The sequence below is a fragment of the Eucyclogobius newberryi genome, unplaced genomic scaffold, assembly GCF_026437365.1.
Source record: "Eucyclogobius newberryi isolate DKJ021-1_F unplaced genomic scaffold, fEucNew1.0.hap1 SCAF_4, whole genome shotgun sequence".
In the NCBI taxonomy this organism is placed as follows: Eukaryota; Metazoa; Chordata; class Actinopteri; order Gobiiformes; family Gobiidae; genus Eucyclogobius; species Eucyclogobius newberryi.
In genome coordinates, this window is record NW_027316056.1 from 13,216,055 (window position 1) to 13,239,276 (window position 23,222).

Below are 23,222 nucleotides of genomic sequence, written 5' to 3' on the forward strand. Positions count from 1 at the left end.
GAGACTTGTACACAAGCAGAGCTGCTTTAAAGTCTATTCTCTGAGCCACAGGAAGCCAGTGCAGAGACCTGAGAACAGGACTAATGTGATGGTACTTCCTGGTTCTGGTCAGGACCCGAGCAGCAGCGTTCTGGATGTACTGCAGCTGTTTTACAGCTCGTTTGGAGAGGCCAGTCAGCAGGCTGTTACAGTAGTCTAATCTACTGGAGACAAATGCATGGATAAGTCTCTCCAAGTCTGGTTGGGACACTACGTTTTAATTTTGGCAATGTTTTTCAGATGGAAGAAAGCTACTGATGTTATTGAATTGATGTAGCGGTTGAAATTCATGTCTGAGTCCATAATTACTCCTAATTTTTTTACCTTGGTTACGGGTTTTAGAGAGAGAGACTGGAGGTGACCGCTAACACTTTCTCTAAGTTTTTGTGGGCCAAAGACGATGATTTCGGTTTTGTCTGGATTCAGCTGGAGAAAGTTGTTTTGCATCCACTCACTGATCTGTTGAAGGCAATGACAGAGTGAATTGACTGGTCCATATTCACCTGCCGTCAGTGAGACATAGATCTGAGTGTCGTCAGCATAATTGTGACAGGACACACCACTGTTTCGCATTAGCTGTCAATGCCAATGGCAGCTTGTACAGATTGAACAGAAGGGGTCCAAGCACCCCACAGGTCAATGCCATGCTCTCAGAGACACAGTCACCAATCTCAACAAAGTATTTCCTGTTTTCGAGGTAGGATTTCAACCAATTTAAGGCCATACCAGTGATGCCCACCCAGTCCTCTAACCTCTGTAGAAGTATCCCGTGATCAACAGTGTCAAATGCAGCACTGAGGTCCAGCAGGACTAAAACAGAGGCCTTGCCATCATCAGTGCTCAAACGGATATCATTTGTAACCTTAATGAGAGTCGTCTCAGTGCTGTGATGCGATCTAAAACCGGACTGGAAGAGGCTTCATTATCAGAAAAGTGTGAAATGTCTCTCAAATTGATCGCAAAAGTGCAGAAATATCAACTTATATCCTTGTTTGAAGGTTTATAACATAACAGTCAGCTTTTTGGTTGCATTTTTTTAAATTATAAACAATAGACTTGATTAAAATTTGATTAATTCACAATATAAAAAAAAAAAAAATGGATATATTGCCCACCTTTTTATCTATAAAAATGTGTTAAATTGTACAAAGTAATGACAAAAAGCCTCAAAGAATTAAATATCCACGGTAAATATTGATCCTCATTAATGATAGTTTTGTCTATCATTTATGGAACAATATGTTGACATAATAATTATTGTTAAAGGCCTATTTATCATATTTATCCAGGTAAAACAGCCAAACAAACGCCACCACGAGGGTTGCATAAACAATATACGTGAATGGACCTCAAATCCTTCATCTAACTTGTTTTAGTTTTTATCTAGACTTTATCAATGTGCTTATGGTTTAATAGATTAGATAGTTTTCCTTTTATAAACAGAAGCATATTTTTGGGGCCTTGCATTTTGTATTTAAAGCGTTAACATCCACATTAGTCGAATATGAAATCCAGAAGGGTTCAAATAAGTTTTCATTGCTCTGTTCGAGAGTGGGCGTGTGGCAATCCGGCAGCTTCCTGTAAAACAAAGAGTTGTTTATGGTCTGCACTTTGCTTGACATTTCTCTGTTTTCAATTATAGATGGGAAACAGCACGAACCTTATCTCAGACAGTATCTTTAAAACGTTATGATCATTTGATTTAAGGCGGTTACTCTACGCATCTGTATTCTGCACAAGTCAGACATATTCTGCCCGATAGTGGTTTATGTGTTTTTTTCTGACTAAGCGTCTTTGAGGTCTGTATTTCCTGCCCTACTTTTATTACAAACATGTTCAGCGTTAAAGCAACAGTCCACTGGTTACACAAACTAGAATTAAAGGTTAATTTGATTCATTTTGATGGCATATCATTTTAGAAAAGGAAAGTGGGCACACAAATGTAATTGCCATAACACATAGATAGTATTATGTCCTGTGCAGATACATAAATGTCCGTGTATCTTCTATATCTGCGTAAAAACCTGCTCACATTGTAGTTTAGACATTTAGCGGTGAAGGATGTTATAAATACAGTGAAAAGCCATTATAGGGTCAATAATACATGTAAAATACACGTGTTAATGTGTATTTTACAGGCTCTGATTTCACTCGCATGTTGCTGAAAGGTAATCATTTTCCCAAGCCATCTTAACTTTTCACGGAGTTATGCATTACTATGTCTATAAATTATTGCTCAGTAAATAATAGATAAATATTTATCATGTGGACATTGTATTTGCAATTGTGAGGAGAGTTTTGTTATTCTTTTTTGTAATATGATAAGAGTTGAGCTGTTGAGAAGGGCTTTTTTCTGCCTTATAAATGTTCTTTCCATTTAAAAAAAATGTTTACTGTGATTATCCTGCTTTAGAGCTATTGTTTCAGTGACATAAATCAGTTTTAACATATTCATTTGAAGTATGTTGCTTTGTACATTGTTGCAGTTGTGTGATAAAGTGTATTTTATCTCTGTCCAGGTCTCTACTCCAGCCTGAAAGACCCTCTCACTCCGGGCGTCTCCACCACCCCGCTGTCTCTGGGCGGGGGTGTCGGCTGCACCTCTTTGTCTCTGGCGGCGGGCGTCTGCAGCACCCCTCTCTCCTCTGGACTGCTCCCGTCCCACGCCTCGTCACTCGCTCTCCAGACTGTCAACCCTGTCTCCGGCTCTCAGGTGTTCAGTCACACTTCAGATAGCGCCGTCTCCCGCTGCTTTGTTCTAACTATCTCGCTGTCTATAAATAGGCCCAGATACTGCAACATTTATATCGCTTTCAGTCAAACCAGGACCAAGCCGTTTGTAATGAAGCCAATGATTAGTTGTGTTTGGTGCGATTGCGAGAGAGAGTCGCACAAATATCTACAGTTGTTTTACTTAGGAATGACAGAATCTCCTCACAGGGCTTAATAAAGAAAAGGTAACTACATAAACAGTATTCTTTTGCTTTGCTGCCACTGTAGGAATGCCAAGATTATTGAGTGAATCAACAATTGTGATAATTAAGGTCACAATATCATCGTTAAAAAACTAGAGAATAAAAATGGGAATTTTGAAAGCAAAACTAAGTGGCCTCAATCTAAGAGAAAGTAGCTTCATTATTTCTGTTTATGTTACATTACATTATTGATTTATTTTTTCTGAAAGTTTAAATACATAAAACTGTCAGATGCAAAAAGAATAGGGGTTTATTAAACAAGGAGAATGAAAGAAAATGAAAGGATCTTGTCGTTTTATGGTCATGGTGTCAATAATTGTAAATAATTGCTAAATTGTGATGTTTTCACTCACAATATTTGCACTTAAGCACAAAAATCTTATATTGCGACATCCCTGTTTCACTGTTACATTTTTAGCCTTTATTGTTTAAAATATATGATCGTTCAGCAACATTCAGGTAACACTTTGATACACCTGAAAACATTTCCAAAAACATATTGTTGCATGCATCCCATGAAAATACAAGTTGTCCTTGCTTCTTGCTTCTCCTCGCTGGACACTATATTTGTCCTGTGTCATGTTGTTTGTGTCATTCACAGGTGCAACCGGTCTCCAGCACCTCCTACAGCACCTCCTACAGCCTGGCCTCGTCTCAGCCTTTCTCCAGCTGTCTGTCCTCGGCCTCCACGCTGCCTCCACTGCTCAGCCAAACACACGCCGCTCTGCCAGGTAACACAATCTGCTATTTTCATAACTGTAGATGGAGAGCAAAGGCCTATATACCTCCCATTGTTTGTATTTGGATCAACTTACTTTCTATATTAATTTAATTATTTTTAAGATTTTGATGCCACATTAAAAAAATACTTTCGCTTTATTTAGTTTGTGCTGACAAAGAAGACATTGAACTTAGTGCCACTTTTTTCATGGGTCATGTCCAGTAATTACATAGATATTAACCATAAACCAAGTTAAAGCATCCACCTTTTGACAGTTTAAAGGCAAATTCAACCAGGAAATGACCTGTCCTCCTGGACATTATGAGCTCCAGTGAATGCCTCTTATTTGTTTAGGAAATTAGGCTGATTTGTGGGCGAGGCCTTTTATGTCAGTGAAACTGGTATTAGGAAAACACTGTAAGCGTTTGTCACTGTCCTCCGGGCAAAGGGTTTAAGCCAAATTTGTGTTCATTTCAGAGTCTGAACTTGATGACTGCCGCTTCCCGTGTCAGGGCAACTCACCAAGAGAAAGTCTTTCCTCACAGTAAGTAGTAGATTCAACGTTTAGTCACTTTACACGTTAATATCTGAAAGACATTGGCTGATGTTCTGTAAAAGCAACCACTGTTAAGATGATGGTCAATCAATAGATTTTTATGGCATTTATTATGAACTTTTGTCTTGTAAGCAAATCCTTTCCATTGACTGATCTTGCTTATAGTATTTGTGCAACGGGCATGGGCCCAAAACCAGGCCATGGGCCATCGAATACCAGGCCGGTGTTTTATTGTCTTCCACCTTTTCCTTTTTTTCCTTATTCTTCTTTAAAGGATTTTTTGGCCCGTAAGCTTTATTAGACAGGACAGGTGAGTGTGAAATGGGGATAAGAGAGGAGGGAGGACATGTAGTAAACTGTCAGAGCCGGGACTCAAACACTGCGGTCGGCTGCACGTGGAGCCTTAACCACTCGACCACTGGGCAGCACTGTCTACCACTATTTCCAAATGTTTTACAATGAAAATATAGTTTAAATTAACCTGGTAAACAGGAAATATAAGAAATTACTTATTTATTTATTTTTTATCTAGAGTGCATTAATTTCATTCATTCTTCCACTGGTCATCAGGACATCAGTGACAAAGAGGTAGAGCTTGTTCCTGCGCCACAGGGCTTGTCTTCAAACAACCTAGAATTTCTTTTGTCGACTACAGCCTTACAAAAAGTTCAATGCTCAATTAGCCGTTTGTTTTCTTCTCATCCAATCTCCCCTGCAGGTCTCCCATGAGCTGTCTTCCTCTGTTGTTCGAGCACAGGGATGGTTTGGGGCCAGGTTCCAGGGCGCGTCCCGAAAACGTCCCCCTGGCCAGTTCCCAGATCGAGCTCCTCCTCGAAAAACACGGCAAAGGAGAGATGGGAGTCAACAGTGAGTCAGTCTGTAAACAAGTGGGAATTAACGGATTACTTCACCTATGTGGAGGAGTGTGGTTTAGACTTACTCAGCATCATGTTTGCTGCCACCTGCTTGTCTCCATGGAGATGTTATTGCTTTACCCGCAATGTTCATCAGTGTGGCATTGAACGTATTTATCCTGTATTCATTCGTTCAACTTGGCTTGGAAAAACAATAACATCTCCATGGAGAAAAGCAGCAAACATACATACAGAAGTTCACCTTTAACTTGATTAATTTCTTAATGGTAACAAGGTTGTTCTGGCAAATGAGTAGCTTGATATTTATAAAAGCGCTGTGTTGAAACAAGTCTTGAAGTAATTGAAAGGTTGACAGCCAAACTCCTGTCTATTTGGAGTTTAGACTTTGGGGGAATAAACCTATTTGACGTTTTTTTTTTTTTTTTTTTTTTTTTTTTTTGTAAAATTGCATTTATTAAAAATATGCCTTGTTTAGGTTCAGGAAGTCATTGTTGTTTGATTTTATTGAGACAACAAACTAAAAATAATATCCAAAATTGTGGTCGGTCAATTTAAGGTCATTATTTTCAGCTCTTAAATCCCCCAGGTGAAGGGTCATTTTGGGAATCATACAACAACAAAATATGCATTGAAGGCACTAGTAAAAAGTAATTTTCTTTTTGAGGTCTTGACAAGATTGCAACTGCAGCAAACTATAAATGACCAAAACTAACAGAATAAAAGAAACAAGATCTAATTTATTTCCTTTTTTCTTTTTTACCCGTAGGCTTAATTAGACAGGACAGTACAGCGTGATATCAAGATGAGAGAAGGAAGGACTTAGCAGCAAATTGTCGAGAGCAGGAATCAAACTCACGACGATTCTCAATGAAAACACACACTTTCCACCCAAAATTGCACTTTTCTGTAACCCTTTGTAAACAAGTCTTAGTATCTATCTTATCATATTGTTTGTTGTACATCATGAGTAGTAGCATCAACGTACAATGTTTAGTGTTCCTTCGTCCTCACACAAGTTTCAATGACCACTGCAACTCTGGTCTAAGTTAACCCGCGCCTGGGCCCCATCCGCCACAGTAACTAAAAACACCTGTGTGTGTGTGTGTGTGTGTGTGTGTGTGTGTGTGTGTGTGTGTGTGTGTGTGTGTGTGTGTGTGTGTGTGTGTGTGTGTGTGTGTGTGTGTGTGTGTGTGTGTGTGTGTGTGTGTGTGTGTGTGTGTGTGTGTGTGTGTGCGTGCGTGCGTGCGTGCGTGCGTGCGTGCGTGCGTGTTTTTGAGCGTGTGGGAGCGAGAAAAGCAGGTCACTAGAGCTGTTTGTAGCTCTGTGACACACTTCATCTACTTCCTGTTTTTACTAAAACTGATGATAGGATAATAATAATAATCATACAATCTTTACCTGTGGTTCAGTGCTACCTGAAATGCAGTCCACAAAATGTTATGTATTTCGTGAAAGCCTTTAGTTGTTTGTTTGCATTAACTCAAATCATTTCTTCAGGCTTAATTTGCTAAACATTTACAAAAAATAAAAAACTTTTATTACTGTGTAGAGAGAGAGTTTTTGCTGTTTTGTCGAGGCATTTAGATACAAACAAATATAATTTTGGAGTAGTTGGAAACTTTATAAAAGGATGTACAGTTTGAACAAATAATGTATCAGTTACAGTGAGACTTCAATGCATGTAATAGAAAATGTAAATAGGTTTTAGTATCCTGTTGTTTTACTTGTGTTTGGCTTGTGTTGCCAAAGTACATATCCTTTGACTGCACTAGACAAAGGAGTTGCCATAATCGCCAGTAGGCAAACATTGGTGCCGATACATGAAGTCTGGACTTGTTTTATAGCTCCTGGTTTAGCTCTTTGTCAGTCAGAGGTTTCTGTCCTGTCTCACATCTGTCTTTAAAACCATAATGATAAACAGATTCGAACCTTATGTTGTGTGTTTTGTGCAGTTGTAGAGATGCTCCAGTCGCTCCACTCACTGCAGCAGGAGAACCAGCGTCTCCAGGACCAGATCCTGAGCCTCACGGCCAAAAGAGAGCGTCTTCAGCTGCTCAACACGGAGCTGGCAGTGCCCTTCCCTCCACAGGCACTGCACAGCATAGCACAGGGCTCACTGCACCCCTCGGCCCAAATCCACTTCCTGTCCGCCTCCCAAGGTCAGACCACGCTCAGTATGAAAACCAGATCAAATCCTCATATGCACAGTTCACACGGGGTGACACTCAGTTATTGATACGTGCTCGATTCACAAAGACATATTACACGCTGTGGCAGAAATAGAGCCTAATATTCATTCAATGGTTTTCTGACATTAACTAGTGATAAATGTATTTACCACCACGCTTTTGTTTACTTTCAACGTTGTATTGGCAAATCTCGATGGACGTTTAGCATTACTGTCAAAAAAACAAGGCAGATCTGGTCAATAACAATCATTTTTTGGCGTTCGAGCTAAAGTTCCAGATCATTTGAACACATTTTGCCTCTTCTTATAACTTGATGATTTGTTACATTGAATTAGTGTTGTCTGGGCAACTGGTGCTTCATGATGTAAACATTGTACTTGATCAAAGGTGATTATTACTATTGCATACATAAGTAGATTGTAAAAACATGACCATTGCAGATCTTAAATATGACATGAATTAAATATTTTGACTCTGTACAATTACAATTACAATCGTTTCTGATCAGAATTATGTTTTTGCTCTTTCTGCTCCCCAAAACCGGGAGCTCAGTCACTTTTTAAAATCTACACAGGCTTTTAAACAAAAGTGTCACATAGCATTACCAATTAAATATTTCAGGTCTATACTTTCACAGCAGGTTCATTTTGACCGTTTACAAGTCACTGTTTGAAATAATCATGATTTCAATTGTTGCAGCCCTACTCCATTTCCTCTAAAGCATGGAGTTTTATGCTCATACAAATCTTACTAACTGTTTGTGTCCGTCTGATTTCTCATAAAAACACTAATGCTTTCAATATATTCCCATTTTTCTAATTCCTAACGCATGTGACTGTACCAAATACGTGTTCTGGATTGTACCTTTTACCTTGTGTGCACCTCTCTGTTCCTCAGACCCTCTCAGCTCGAATAAGAGCCCCCTGTCTAAAAGCTGCTTCCTGAATGACACCTCGTTTATTACCTCCTCTGAGGTGAGAAGCTGTAGATATTTCTGCACATTTCACTGTAGTAGGGCTGCAAAATATACTGCACTATTTGTGTCACTAAATGTAATGTGAACATTACAATGGTTTTCTATTCAACTTCTGTTGTAAAACGGAAATGCACAATAAGACGTGTTGATTTAGGCGTGGCTTTACACATATTCCTTTTATCTTGATGTGTAAATGAATTAAAATCCCATGTTTGTGCTTTGAGCCGCCCTGGAATTAGTCCGAGTTAGAATCTGGTTTTGTCCTGGCTTATTGTATTTATACTTGATTTAGCGGAACAGGATCAGGATTACCTGGAGTGCTGTTTTCTTATGGAGTTGTTTAGGAGTCGAGTAATAGGTCAACAGTGTCTTAGTCGACTAAAATTGCACAAAAAAAAGTTTTTGTCTTTAAGGTCATTTAAACAATACAAATGGCATGTTTTCAGTCATGCAAGAATCGGTGTGATTCAAGGCTAGCTTAAGGCAGTTATTTTGTAATGTATAGTATAAATTAAACAATTGACTTAGAGGGACACTATGGGTGAGCGATACTGACAAAAAATGTGATCTCAATATTTGTTGTGGGTGTATCCTGAGAACAGTAGTCAGACAATATTATGTCAATCCAACAGAAATGTGTTAAAAACAGTTTTTAAACGTATTAGTTGAAGTTTAATTATCTGACAAATGTAAAATGTCTATCAAATTTATGACAAAAGTGCAGAAATGTCACCTTATACCCATTTTTTAAATTTGTATAGATAATCAGCTCTTTTTGTACCATTTTGTAGCATAAACGACACACTCGATATCCAAATGTTGCATATCTTCACAATAACATTCACAATATTATCTAAATGTTGACATATCTACACCTCTGAGTTACTCCTCTGTGTGTTCTCCAGGAGCTTCACTCTGGCAGTCCGTCCCGCAGTAGCTCCTCCCTCTCCTTCCAGAGCACGCCCCCGCCGCAGCAGAGCCCCGCCTCCTTCGGCCAGCCGCTGCTCAACGGTCTCGGCCGTGGTCTCTGTGACGGTTTGGGGGCCCTGAACCAGCCCACCGGGGGGTCCAGTCTTCCTGCGTTGGGCGGTCTGATCGCGTCTTTAACAGGAAGTCCTCAGCTCAGCATGAACGGGGTCCTGGGAAGTTTGAACGGTGTGATCCAGTCTCCGGGGAACAGCGATCACCAGCCCTCACTCCCGGCACTGCGCCCTCAACCTCCGCCGCTAAACCCGCAAGCACTGGCTCAGAGCTTTCACCTGCCGAAGAGCGTCAGCCCGTAAGTAAAAGGGGTTTAAATCAGGATCAGATTTGCATTCATTATTGCACAAGGGGAAATTATTTTTGTTACAGACATGCAACCAACCAACAGAAGAAATAGAAGTTAAAAATTTAGAATGGACTTTTTAAAAATAAGAAACTAAAATATCAGTATCACAATATAATACAGTACAATAAATCACCAACAAAACCCCTGGGATAAACAAAATAAATGTATATTTTAATGTAAAGTATAAAAGAATATTGTGCCCTCACAACATACTTAAATATTTTCATTGCACATTGACTTGACATTGACAGTGTCCACCTTTATATTTGTTGCTGTATTTACTTTATCATTGTTTTTTATTCATAGAGTCGAGTTATTTAGCCTTTATCTTATCTGTAAGATACTACTAAGCTACTATACAATGTTCATTTATTGATTTATTTTGAGCTACCGTATCAATAAATACAAGAAGAAAGACGTTATGTGTTATGTTGACAGCCTTTAAATGTGGATAAGAATTAAAGAGATAGAATTGATCCATGAAAACAAAGAATAAAATACAGTCATACTGTTTATATTATGCTACACACCGACTACAATGTAGATTAGGTCAGAAAATATACTACTTTTACATCATTAAAACAATAATATTTTGTTTTTAAAGCCACAATTAATGCTCTACCAGTATTTTACAAAAATTGATCACACATGTTACAGAATTTTAAACAAAATTTTTTTATGAACGAATTTAATTCATTTTATGGATTTAATTCGATCTTAATATAGCAGTGCAGTAGTGTTGTTGACACGTCATAACATTTCAAACTAAAGAAAAGACTTTTAGCATTGGTCAATATCTGATTTTTTTATACTTTAGACAACTCTACAATGTCAAAACATTTTCAGAAAAAGACAGCTGCACCTTCTAACTTAAAGATAGAATATTATAACAAAAAGGTATAAATCTTTGTTGTTCGTGAATTGTCCCCTTTCCCTCCTATGCTAAATGTAATAATAAATGAACACATAACACATAATATCTGGTGTTGTTTGTCTTTCTGCAGGTCGTCTTTCCTGTCTGAGCAGCAGAAGCAGCTTCTCCTGGAGCAGCAGCAGCAACAACAGCTCCAACAGTTCCTGACGTCTCAAAACTTCACACCAGTAATGACTCCGCCACCTCTCCCACATCCTGTCACACATTTGCAATTTACAAACCGTGTAGGATTTGGCTGTTACTGAGTTGCACAATTAAGTTTCATCTCATCTCAATAACACATCTTTAGAGGAGCAATATGTAAGAAAAAAACAAAAAACGGTGCTGAAATAGATGCCAGATTGAAAGTAAAATCTCCTTGAAGACAAACGTTACATAGTGTTCACTCTTACAGAAAACTGTGATTAAACTCAACTAAACCAGGACTAGAACAGGAACAAACCAAGTCTACATCAGGATTAAACTGGGCTGAAACCAGATGCCCCAAATGACTTAAAATTAGACTTTAGGCAGACACAGCTTATTGTTGAGACTTGTTCATTGTTTTATTGTTTTATGTTGCACTGAATCACCAAGACAAGTTGTATTGCAAAATTAATACTAAAAGCTGTTTTTTACAATGCAAAAAAAAATCACAATTCAAACAAGTAAATGCTCAAATCATAATTTTAACATTAAAGCAAAAGAGAAGAGTGTAGATAAAATCCATTCAGTCATAAGCAACTCTAAACATACTGAAACTGTTTTGAGGCTGATACACAGAAGAGGCCTGTCATCTTCATAATATTGTACATTTGTTTTGGAAACGGCGACGCTTAGATGAGATTAGACAAGATAGAACTTTACGATTCATTATTCTAAAGAAACTGACTCAAAAGTAAACTGCAACCTTCACAGAAATATGCAAAAGACGCAGGAACACTCAAGTAGTATTGTTCAGCACAGAGAAAAATGTAAAGAAAATGCATGTTTTTTTATTTTAACTGTTATTGTAAATCTTTTCAGTATTTAGAGGAAGCAAACGTATGAACACGTGTCTGTTTTTCTCTGGCAGGAGCAGCAGGTTGTTGTGTGTCAGATGCTCCAGCAGCAGAGACAGAGGGAGCTGCAGCGCCTCTCTCTGTCCGGGGCGCTCTCTTCCACCCCAAACTCCCCCCTCATCGCCTCCTCCGCCTCGCCCCTGCAGACGGGACAGGGAGGCAGCCTCTTTGTACTGCAGGACAACACACTTCACAAAACAGTGGTACGTCCCAGACAGAGAGACAAAAAACTTGCTTAAATATGCTATAAAAGTTTTGATTAGTTGTAGTTCCAAAATCGTCTCCTCATATGGTTCTGTCTGTGTTCAAGGCAATTTTAATTCTGTTGAGGTTATAAGTTCTGAACGGTGAATAGGTTTTTGCTCTTACAAATCTCAAAAATGTATCAGAACTAAATGTTAATGAAGTGTGCTCAAAGTATTCAGAAACAAGGATATATGAATAACACAAAATGGTCAGATAGAGCCCTAAGCGGGTGTTATGTCATCACGCTCTCTTCATTATGATGACAGTTTGGAGATTTTAACCTGCTCCAGTAAAATCACCAAACTGTTCCAAAATTATGAGTTAAGTCTGGTCGTCTTCTTAAGAAAATAGTTACAAATTATTTTTTCCATTCAAATCTGTGCCTAAAAACTGATATTATTCACCTGCTTTGTCTTAAATTGATCACAAGGCTTAGAATGAAATCCCTGTTTCTGCTGTTTGTGTCTGTGGAACTCGACATTTGAACCTGTGATGTCTCACTTAATCCTTTACTCACAAAGGTTTGGCTCTGGACCTCTCGATTAAAAAGTCCCAGTTGATCACTGACTATTAAAAATAACCGAATCTCTACCCTAATGAAAAAAAATAACGAATTCATATTTTGTCCCCATTATAGGAGCATGTGGTTTAGAGCAGAGTTAAGACTTTGGTGGGAGAAACTTTACTTTGAAATGTTTGTTTAAAATGGCAATAATTCAACTTTCGTTTTTTAGAAAGCAATTTATATTTGTTTTGAATTTGAACGAAATTGAATCTGATCAAAAATGTTGATGGAATTGATTGATTTGTCATATTTCAACAACAGACCAAGGTTAAAAACTAGATTTAGAACTGAGATTTCTACAAATACAGCTCCCAAAAATAGAAAGTTGATCAATCCATATTATTGAGTTATGAAAATGCATCAAATTCTTGTTGTAACATTTGGTGGATTTGTGTTTTCAGGGCCCAGGAGAAAAAGGCGGGGACAAAAACGGCTGACGCAGCTTGCCTGAAATGTGGTTCTTAATTGTCGTCTTTCTCTTCAACGCCTCTATGAATGTACTTCAGATGGACTCTTTATCTAGTGACGTTTTCATGTTTTACAGCTCTTTATATCAGAGGTTTTTCTCATTTGTTATATTTTTTTGTGTAGGCAGCTTTCAGAGAGCATGAATGTGGTCTCCTTTTTTAATTGCACTAAATTGTGAGCTCGACTAATGGCGCCCCCTGGCCGTTGGTTGTAGTGTGAACTCTTTGGGTCTGTCTGACTCTTTAGCACTGACCGTTCATGGAGCTTGAACCAGTCTTATTTATACCGTTTTCTGCCACTTCTCGCAAACATTATCCGTCTTCCTCAATATTCTGCCTTCCTGTTGTGTCCGTTTCAAAATCTCATTTAAACTTCGGATTCAAGATGTGACAGTCCTTTTACTTTCAAGTTTGTGGTTAGTAACATTTTTACCTGAAGATAGTTAATACCTCAGACCTTTCTACCTTTGCGATACTAAATATTTCATTGTAGTCAGCTGCGGTTCATGTTTGTGATGATTCATTACCGAGATAGCCTTCACTGGATAGAAAGGCCCACTGAAACTGTACTACCGGTAGTTGTTTACGAATTTACTTATGTAAAGATAGCTTACAAACCATGTGTTAAAAATGGCAGTTTTTAATACAAATCAGTTTTGTTTATTACAGACCAGAATTTATAAGACTTTGTATCTTTCCAGTTGCTATCGAGATTATGCAGACAAAACCAAACATTTGGGGACTACATAAAAAAGTAATTGTTTAATTTTCTTTTTAAAACAAATAGTGCACTTTGCATGTTAGATGCTATCAAAGCAAATTAGCCATTGTCAAAGTATCTTAAAAAAGATGCTTGGTGCTCATTAGGGACTAAATGGCATCTCATTTTTCATGAGTATTTTGCACTCTGTCCTGAAACATTTCATGTTCATACTTTTAACTTCCTCCAAATAGTTGTTCTTTTAGCAATACTGGATAGACAATGCCTTAATGATGTTATATATACAGAGAAAAGGGTGAGCCCAAAGGACACCTAATGTTGTCTTTCTTTGATAGTGTTTTTATCTTTGGGTACACGGAGGACTCTACCTATAACTGTTTATACTTTTGATAGTTAATGATCTTTTCTGCAGAAACGTGAATATAGTGGTAACTATAGTCTTTTTTAATGTACTTCTTTGTGTTCAGATGCTTTTGCTGTTTGTGCTTCAGAGAAGTGAGAAACAGGATATAATGGGACTTTTACAGACATAGGAGATGTAATATTAACATGTATAATTCATAGTTTTAGCTGTAACAGAGAAAGGAGTGCAGTGACAAGTCATATTATTTATATTGGCTTTCACTGTTGGGTTTAGTCGTTGATAAGCTTATCTGTTCACCCGTTTCATTGTCACAGTTTTACTAACATAAATAGGTCACTCATAAACACATCTAATCAATATATATCACTTTTCATTTAACCTTTCCCAAACATGTGACAAAATATCTTGATTTAAGTAGTGATAGTAGACTTAAGCAGCTCACTCGTTGGTCATAAATACTGTAGCAAAGACAGGAGATGTAAATTATATGAAAGACATGAGCCACCTTCTTGACACGACTCCAAACAGGAGATCTGATATTTATCAAGTGTTACTTGAGTCCAGACTGAACCAGGTCCTAGACTTTGGCTGAAGAGTGCTAAGAGGCTCTGAAGTGGTTTCTTTATGTTGCACTGGGGCATTTGGGCCCAATTGTAAATCATTTTACTCCCTATTTTCAATTTTGTTGGATAAAATTGTTTACTTTAATGTTTTGTAAAACATTGGTTTATTTGCGCTTTGGGGCGACCAAGAAAATCCATTTTATGAATGTTGTACTGTGTATCTTTTATGTATTAAGACATAAGCACCTGGCTCTGAATGAGGTTTGATGAGAGCGAGCTAAATATTGGGAAATGAATTGCATGAAATGCAGTGACATCTCTCAAATGTATTGCTAATTACCAAGTAAAACTATGCATAATTTTGAATGCATTGTTCCCTGAAAAGTCTAGAAATGAGCACTGAATTTAAAAGGACAAGCACGTTGTCAATGTACAGTGTATTGTTTTCAGAGAATTGAGCAAAACTAATTTGACAAATATTGAGATTAAAATCCCTGTAAAGTATTTTGATATTTTTGTGTGTAAAAATTAAAGGCTTGAATAAAACATCCTTTTGTTAATAAATGCATCTGTCTGTGTCATTCTTGTTGGATTAAAGATAAGATAAGATATTCCTTTATTGTCCCACATGGGGAAATTTCATTGAGGTGCAACGCAGGTAGATACAGAGGTAGATACAGAAGAACAGATCACTTATAGGAAGTCTGAAAAACACTTTCAGTAGAAGATCTCCTATAAATAAATAAAAACTCCCATAGACAAATAAATAAATAAATACCATTGCATGTGATCCCGACAGTAATTGCACATGAATATGTGTCATGACAGCACATAGATTGCACATGAATTCCAACAGCAATTGCACATATGACAGAATTGCACATCAGTATTAGGTTAGGTCAGTATTGCGCCGGGATAACGTGACGATCTCCGGGTAAGACGACTGTTCTCCGCAGTTTCATGAGTTCCTCCTTTGTGGAAACGCGGTACGGCGCCGGCCGGGGGGCGGGGCCGGAGCCGGGGGGCGGGGCCGGAGCCAAGACACATCGCAACGACACGACGAAAACACTCAATCCAGCCGAATAAAGTCAAAACAAGTTAATTTAAAGCGATTCCAGTGCGTGTCCCGATCGTTCGAGAAGTTCCTCTTTCATATAAACGTGTATATAAACGTGTACCGACGACACGCCGTACTTTAGCGCGGCCGGAGGGCGCGGGGGGCGGAGCTAGCTCACATCACAACAACACGACGAAAAACGCTCAAATCCAGCCGAAAAAAGTCAAAAACAGTTGAATTAAAAAACTATTCCAGCGCGTGTCCCTATCGTACAGTAAAATAGAAAAAATATACTAACTATATTTACAAAATATAGGAGATAAAGCACAATAAGTGTGAGAAAGAAGAGAGAGCGTTTACACCGGGCTGCCAGCTGTACCAGCGCCTTATGACGTGTGCATACACTTTATTATTATTAGGCCTACGTCTTTAGGTTTAATGCACATGTATTGTAATGTATGATATGATAGAGCCATTATACATCTTTAGGTTTAATGCACGTGTATTGTAATGTATGATATGATAGAGCCCTTATACGTCTTTAGGTTTAATGCACGTGTATTGTAATGTATATGATAGAGCCCTTATACGTCTTTAGGTTTAATGCACATGTATTGTAATGTATGATGTGATAGAGCCATTATACATCTTTAGGTTTAATGCACGTGTATTGTAAAGTCATGATATGATAGAGCCATTATACATCTTTAGGTTTAATGCACATGTATTGTAATGTATGATGTGATAGAGCCCTTATACATCTTTAGGTTTAATGCACATGTATTGTAATGTATGATGTGATAGAGCCCTTATACATCTTTAGGTTTAATGCATGTGTATTGTAATGTATGATGTGATAGAGCCCTTATACATCTTTAGGTTTAATGCACATGTATTGTAATGTATGATGTGATAGAGCCCTTATACGTCTTTAGGTTTAATGCACGTGTATTGTAATGTATGATGTGATAGAGCCCTTATACATCTTTAAGTTTAATGCACATGTATTGTAATGTATGATGTGATAGAGCCCTTATACATCTTTAGGTTTAATGCACATGTATTGTAATGTATGATGTGATAGAGCCCTTATACATCTTTAGGTTTAATGCACATGTATTGTAATGTATGATGTGATAGAGCCCTTATACATCTTTAGGTTTAATGCATGTGTATTGTAATGTATGATGTGATAGAGCCATTATACATCTTTAGGTTTAATGCACATGTATTGTAATGTATGATGTGATAGAGCCCTTATACATCTTTAGGTTTAATGCACATGTATTGTAATGTATGATGTGATAGAGCCCTTATACATCTTTAGGTTTAATGCACATGTATTGTAATGTATGATGTGATAGAGCCCTTATACATCTTTAGGTTTAATGCATGTGTATTGTAATGTATGATATGATAGAGCCATTATACATCTTTAGGTTTAATGCATGTGTATTGTAATGTATGATATGATAGAGCCATTATACATCTTTAGGTTTAATGCATGTGTATTGTAATGTATGATATGATAGAGCCATTATACATCTTTAGGTTTAATGCACATGTATTGTAATGTATGATGTGATAGAGCCCTTATACATCTTTAGGTTTAATGCATGTGTATTGTAATGTATGATATGATAGAGCCATTATACATCTTTAGGTTTAATGCATGTGTATTGTAATGTATGATATGATAGAGCCATTATACATCTTTAGGTTTAATGCATGTGTATTGTAATGTATGATATGATAGAGCCATTATACATCTTTAGGTTTAATGCACATGTATTGTAATGTCATGATATGATGGAGCCCTTATACATCTTTAGGTTTAATGCACATGTATTGTAATGTATGATGTGATAGAGCCCTTATACATCTTTAGGTTTAATGCATGTGTATTGTAAAGTCATGATGTTATAGAGCCCTTATGCATCTTTAGGTTTAATGCACATGTATTGTAATGTATGATGTGATAGAGCCCTTATACATCTTTAGGTTTAATGCATGTGTATTGTAATGTATGATATGATAGAGCCCTTATACATCTTTAGGTTTAATGCATGTGTATTGTAAAGTCATGATGTTATAGAGCCCTTATACAAAGCACGTGTATTGATAATATAATAGATGGTATTATCACGTGATGATGAGATCAAGCCCTTTATTTACAAAGAAGCCCCGCCTTTTCTGACAGGTGACTCAGCAGCCAATCAGAGGCAGTATAGACCAGACGGAGGGGCCATGTTGGGACAAGCTGCGTTTTGTTGACGCAAGTTTGACGCAGCTTCTCGTCTGTATCAGGGATTCTATTGTCCGCAATCTTTCACTTATCACCAACTCTCTCATCTTTGTTTCGTGTTGAATCCGTGAACACAAATGAACTCGTTAAGTTTGATCGTGGCGCTGCGGAGAGCATGTTTGCAAAGCTCGAGACGACCTCAGCTCTCTTCTGCTTCCTCCTCCATGGTAAGTTTCTTTTTACGTCATTTTGGTAGATTTATGCCTTTTATTTTAGTTTTACGTTGAATCAATTGTCTGTGCTGTTGTCAAATGTTCGTTGTGTAACAGATTACGAGCATGCTCAAGTTTACCATTCATAGTTCAGCAAAGGAACACACCTAGACACACCTTCCCCTTTACCCTTGGTCCACTGTCAACCTGTATGTCTACAAAGTGACAATAATACATGACAAACTGACAAAAACATGACTTCTACTGGATCTTGAATCAATTCCACATCATTAAAACATATGCAATTATGATATATCTGCATTATGATGGTCTGTATCTGGACACAAAGATGAAATGCCCCTAATATCTGATGTAAATTGCATAAAAGAGGAAAATAATCAAATAAATCATCTTCTTTGATTATTTTTGATTGCTTATTAACAGACATGATGTGATAGAGCCCTTATACGTATTTACTGTAAATGTCCTGAGCGAATAAATTACTTTAACTTTTTTTTTTGCTCCTACCATCTACCCCTACCTTTTTTTTTACTTTGTTATAATTAATTAATAGTTGTTAATAAAATTGATTGGATGTGTGGTGTTGTAATCTTCACTTTGGCCACTAGATGTTGACAAAATGCCCATGTCGCTAATAAAATTAGAGCCACACGATATTGGAAAAGATCACGATATGCTGATGCGATATGGCTGTTAATCACGGCGATATCGATATTGCACCATTATACTGTACTTTTTCACACATTGATTTCAGTTGTATTGAACAAGAATGTGAAGTCCATAATTTACTTGTCAAATCAAAAGCAAAATCAAGATTAAATCAAAGCAAATATAGTGCTTTTGGAAAATAATTTGTACAATCTACCTTTTAATTATTGAATTTCTGTTAGTGTTATTGTGATTTGTTTTGTTTGTGTCATCTGTACAACACATTAAATAGTTCTTCTGCAATATATTGTGCTGCCCTTATTAAAATATAGTCCAGTTGAGTGATTTAACATTCTTCAAACAGAATGTCTGATTCAGTATTATAAACGCTGAATAAAATCTTCTTTTCAGTCTCTTAATGGTCCATCGACTGCCATTGAACACCAAATTGTCCTCATTACGTATTTCTTTCCTATAAAACTTTAAACTTTGTATTTCCCATGAACCGAGGAAACTACAATGCCCCCAGTAGTCTAAAAAAAGCTCATGAATATTTAGAAATCAGTCCTTTTTTATTAGTACAGTAAGTGACATACTGTATTTACTCCAAAATGGATTTAGGAAGGATTACGTGCCAACATGGTCTCGCATAAACCCATTGGAAACACTGATAAACTTGAACTTATTAGGCCCGAGCGCCACAAGCTGGCGAGAGGCCTATTAATCTCGTAAGGCCGTGCGAAGCACGGCTGCGAAAGTGCGCACGTAGTGCGCACGAAATCGAGCGCGAAGCGCTCGCCCACTTCCAAACACTCACTAACGCACTTCTCCACTCATGCACGCCCCGTGCATACTAATTAGTTGTAGGAAAATGGAACATTACCGTTGTAAACGGGCAAAGCCCGTGCAAAAGTTCGCACTAAACGAGCACTTTACATTGGGATGACGACCGCGAAGCGGTCGTCATCCCCATATAAAGCACTCACTTGCGCTAAGTAGCTCACGAATACGTTCCCCATCTCTTGCATGTTCCGTGCATATAAGCATGTAATGCAAAAATTGAACATTATTACTGTATAGAGGGCCAAAAACACAAAGTGGGCGGAGCCCACTCAAAATTATCGAAAGTACCCGTCAGTGACCAGGGACCCACACCATGAGGTAGGAAAGCGCGAGCGCTTTCCGAAAATGTATAGTTTATGATATTTGAAAAATGGGAAACATTGTTTTCGCATCGGAATATTATTCTTTCTTTCTTTCTTTCTTCTTCTTCTTCTCGGGACCAACCCCCCTATTTTTCACCCAGTGAACATTGACGAAAAGTCACAAAAATTTGCACACCTCTAAAAATCGTGCCTCTCTACATTCTGGCTATTTCCCTTTTCTAAAATAAAAAAAATTGGCGCGTCAGCGCCACCAAATGTACCAAAAATGCATTGAGAGATGGGAAATGACCCAAAAAAAATCTGATCGTAGAATCATGAAATTTGGCGCAGAGGTAGATGGTGACAAGAGAAGTAAAAAATATTATTACGGCAACGCCGTCCGCCCAACCAAATGTCGGCCATATTGCTTCAAAAATGGCTAAACATGACTTCGGAGTTTTTCCAAACGTCGTACTTTTACGAACTCCTCCCAGGGCGTTGGCCCTAAAAAGCTGAAATTTGGTGAAAATGCTACTGAGGAGTGGGACATCAAAAGTTATCCAAATTACATTGATACCTCTCACGGTCTCTGTGCGGCGAAGCCGCAAACTGTAACTAAAATTTCAGAAATCTCCCATATTTAAAATTTCTGCCGTTTGCGCAGATAAAGTCCGAATTGCATCAAATTAGAATCAGTTGTTAAACTCTTTGCCCTAAACCTACTTGAAGTGAAATAAATTCATTTGGCGCCACAGCGCCCCCTACAGATTTTATATGGAGGTTAAATGTTTAGTTTTGCGAAATTATATGAAATTTGACACACAACTCAATTTTAGCATCCCCATCAAAAAAGTCAATGAGACCCATGTCATAATTGTTATGGCGTTGCCCAACGATGACCGAAACCTTTCATGTTATTCCAATGGGGAAATCGCCAGAACATGTTTACACTTTAGACTTTCACAAACTCCTCCCAGGGCGTTAGACATATTAACCTGAAATTTGGTGGGACTCATCTTCAGGGGTGGACCATCAAAAGTTATCCACATTTTCATTCAAAGAGTCACGGTGTCTGTGCGGCAAAGCCGCACATTTTGCCAAGAATTCAAAATAAAATAGCTTTTTGATGGTAAAACAAAGGGGAGAAGATGTGACAGCGTCACAGATTCAGCAGTAGGCGTAATAAAAGGACAATTGGGGCGCGTTAGCGCCCCCTCCTCTTGCGGCGTGGCGGCGGTGTGGCGGCGGCGTGGCGAGGGCCGATCATTGCCGCTTGCGGCTATATTTCACCATTGTTCCCATTGTTCAATCATCATTTGAATGTTTTTGCTAATGTGCTGTCTGGTTTGTTTTGTGCAGTGCCGTCCACAGTCGACGGACGTGGTTGTTGCCGCTCGCATTCCCTACAGAGTGAAGCTGAAAGCTGGCAAACGCTACGCCTGGTGCGCATGTGGACATAGCAAGAAACAGGTCTGTATTCTGTAATCAAATGGACCGGGTTCAGGTTTCAGGGGCCTGAAGGGGCCTGAAGGGGGCAAAGCGCAGGATGTAAGTCATTTAGAGTCCATTCTCTGATGTTTACATTCCTCCAGGCATGACACTTGGCTTTTGTGAGGCTGCTTGTTGGCAGACATGTCCCGGGTTCCTGGACTGTGAAACATGTGCTACTGTGAGTAAGATCACAGAGCGAAATAATGGAAGTTAGAAAGAAATCCTTGATTACAGAACGATTTGTAATTTTACATGATTTAATTGCATTTTGGCTACGTCTTGGACATTCAAAGATGCTTTTTTGTTTTTTAACCATTCATATGACCAGGTAAAAACTAAACTAAAATACATTACAAACATGACCTGGCCAAAAGGCACTGGCAAGAAAACATGCATCCACACAACTGACAAGAAAACAATCAGGATAAAACATCTATAAAGTGTGAGTGTATCAGCAAGAAGGGGTGGGCGATATTCATACGGTTTAGTAAGATTTTGGGGGGATTTCATATTTGGAATACCAGGATATGAGTGTTTCCCATAGATTCTGCTGAGACTATGGTGGCAAAGGGAAACCATTATTATTTTATATAAAAATGCTTCTTTTTGAACAGTGTAGTTTATTTTCGTGTTTTTTAAGATGATACAACAAGAAGGTATTATTTGTAATATTGTTTAATTGGTTTTAGACTGTGGGGGATAAAATTAGACAATGGGGGTCCACCACAGTCTTCTTTAATAATGGGAAACACTGAATCGGATGTAATTTCATGGGTCCTGCAGCTGATTTTCTTTGCATTTTCGAAGGGAGGCAGGCAGACTATGCTGGAGTTTATGTTGAAAATGTTTGGCTGCCGTTCTGTCAATTTCACTGTGGTTAAGTGGTCATCTCATAGTAGAATGTTTCATCCCAGCTCTAACTGATTGAAGTAAATGAACAACACAGTGTAAAGCGCGTGTATGGTTTTTGTATTTGAGTATTTGTGTCTTGTTTTCATGTTATTTTACAGTTTCAAATAGGGCTGCAACGATCAATCTACTCTTTGTGACTACTCAACCATAAAAATATAACAAGCGCTTTTGATGATTGTTATCTGGACTACAGATTTTAAAACGCATACAAAATATCATTTTATAGCACATAACACTAAAGGCACAATGGACGATTTTTCGGCGATTTGAGAACGCAGGCGGAAGTGCGCATGCGCACTCCCCCGTGTGGACTGATACAACACACACGTGCGTTTGTTTATTAGCGCAACGGAGCGCATCACATCTCTCGTCTCCCGTAGATTTCTGTCCACTTCTGCGTCAGCTCGAACTGTCTTTCTCCGTCTTCATTTTGTCCCGTACACTGAGAGAACTATATTATGATAGATCCATGCGCTTAGGCACGCGGAAACGTGAGGAGGAACCGCACGCAGCTGCAGGTGAGCGATAGGTGCGTTTTATGATTGATACGTGGCAGGACAAATGATTTATCCACGCCACGAGGAAATATGATAAAAAATTTGCTGAAAAAAATCGTTCATACCACCTTTAACTAATCAATCAATCAATCATTAATCCCAACAATAGCCTAAACAATATACTTTGTATATATTCTCTATCTATAAGCCTTCAGTTCCCATATTTCAACCTTCAATTTAGTCTAGAAAGTACAATAGAAAGAATAGTTTGGCAAGTTGACCAATCAGGGGGGGAAAACTGCTTGTTTATTAATACAATTGCAGCCCTAGTGAGTGAAAATAGTGAGTGTATAAAAATACACTATATATACTGTAAACCCTTTCCTGTATTTGCCACTGTCTGCAGCCTTTCTGCGATGGAGCTCACCGAACC

General features: G+C 38.2%; 1 protein-coding gene and 1 long non-coding RNA gene across 2 annotated transcripts in view; both read left to right on the forward strand.

Moving 5' to 3' along the window:
• The window catches only part of LOC140378253 (protein AF-17-like), a 34,449-nt gene extending 19,324 nt beyond the window's left edge, over nucleotides 1–15,125 (forward strand). Inside the window, exons 11-20 of the mRNA XM_072464012.1 lie at nucleotides 2,559–2,752; nucleotides 3,616–3,745; nucleotides 4,213–4,279; nucleotides 5,010–5,158; nucleotides 7,119–7,325; nucleotides 8,253–8,329; nucleotides 9,237–9,610; nucleotides 10,666–10,762; nucleotides 11,650–11,838; nucleotides 12,848–15,125. Coding sequence (XP_072320113.1) covers nucleotides 2,559–2,752; nucleotides 3,616–3,745; nucleotides 4,213–4,279; nucleotides 5,010–5,158; nucleotides 7,119–7,325; nucleotides 8,253–8,329; nucleotides 9,237–9,610; nucleotides 10,666–10,762; nucleotides 11,650–11,838; nucleotides 12,848–12,883 — 1,520 coding nt within the window. The 3' untranslated portion in view covers nucleotides 12,884–15,125. The remainder of the gene's footprint in view (nucleotides 1–2,558; nucleotides 2,753–3,615; nucleotides 3,746–4,212; nucleotides 4,280–5,009; nucleotides 5,159–7,118; nucleotides 7,326–8,252; nucleotides 8,330–9,236; nucleotides 9,611–10,665; nucleotides 10,763–11,649; nucleotides 11,839–12,847) is intronic.
• A 2,745-nt stretch (nucleotides 15,126–17,870) lies between these two features.
• Nucleotides 17,871–23,222, forward strand: LOC140377800 (uncharacterized). Its single transcript, XR_011930128.1, has 3 exons — nucleotides 17,871–18,090; nucleotides 21,249–21,359; nucleotides 23,196–23,222. It is a non-coding gene; the product is annotated as an uncharacterized lncRNA (long non-coding RNA).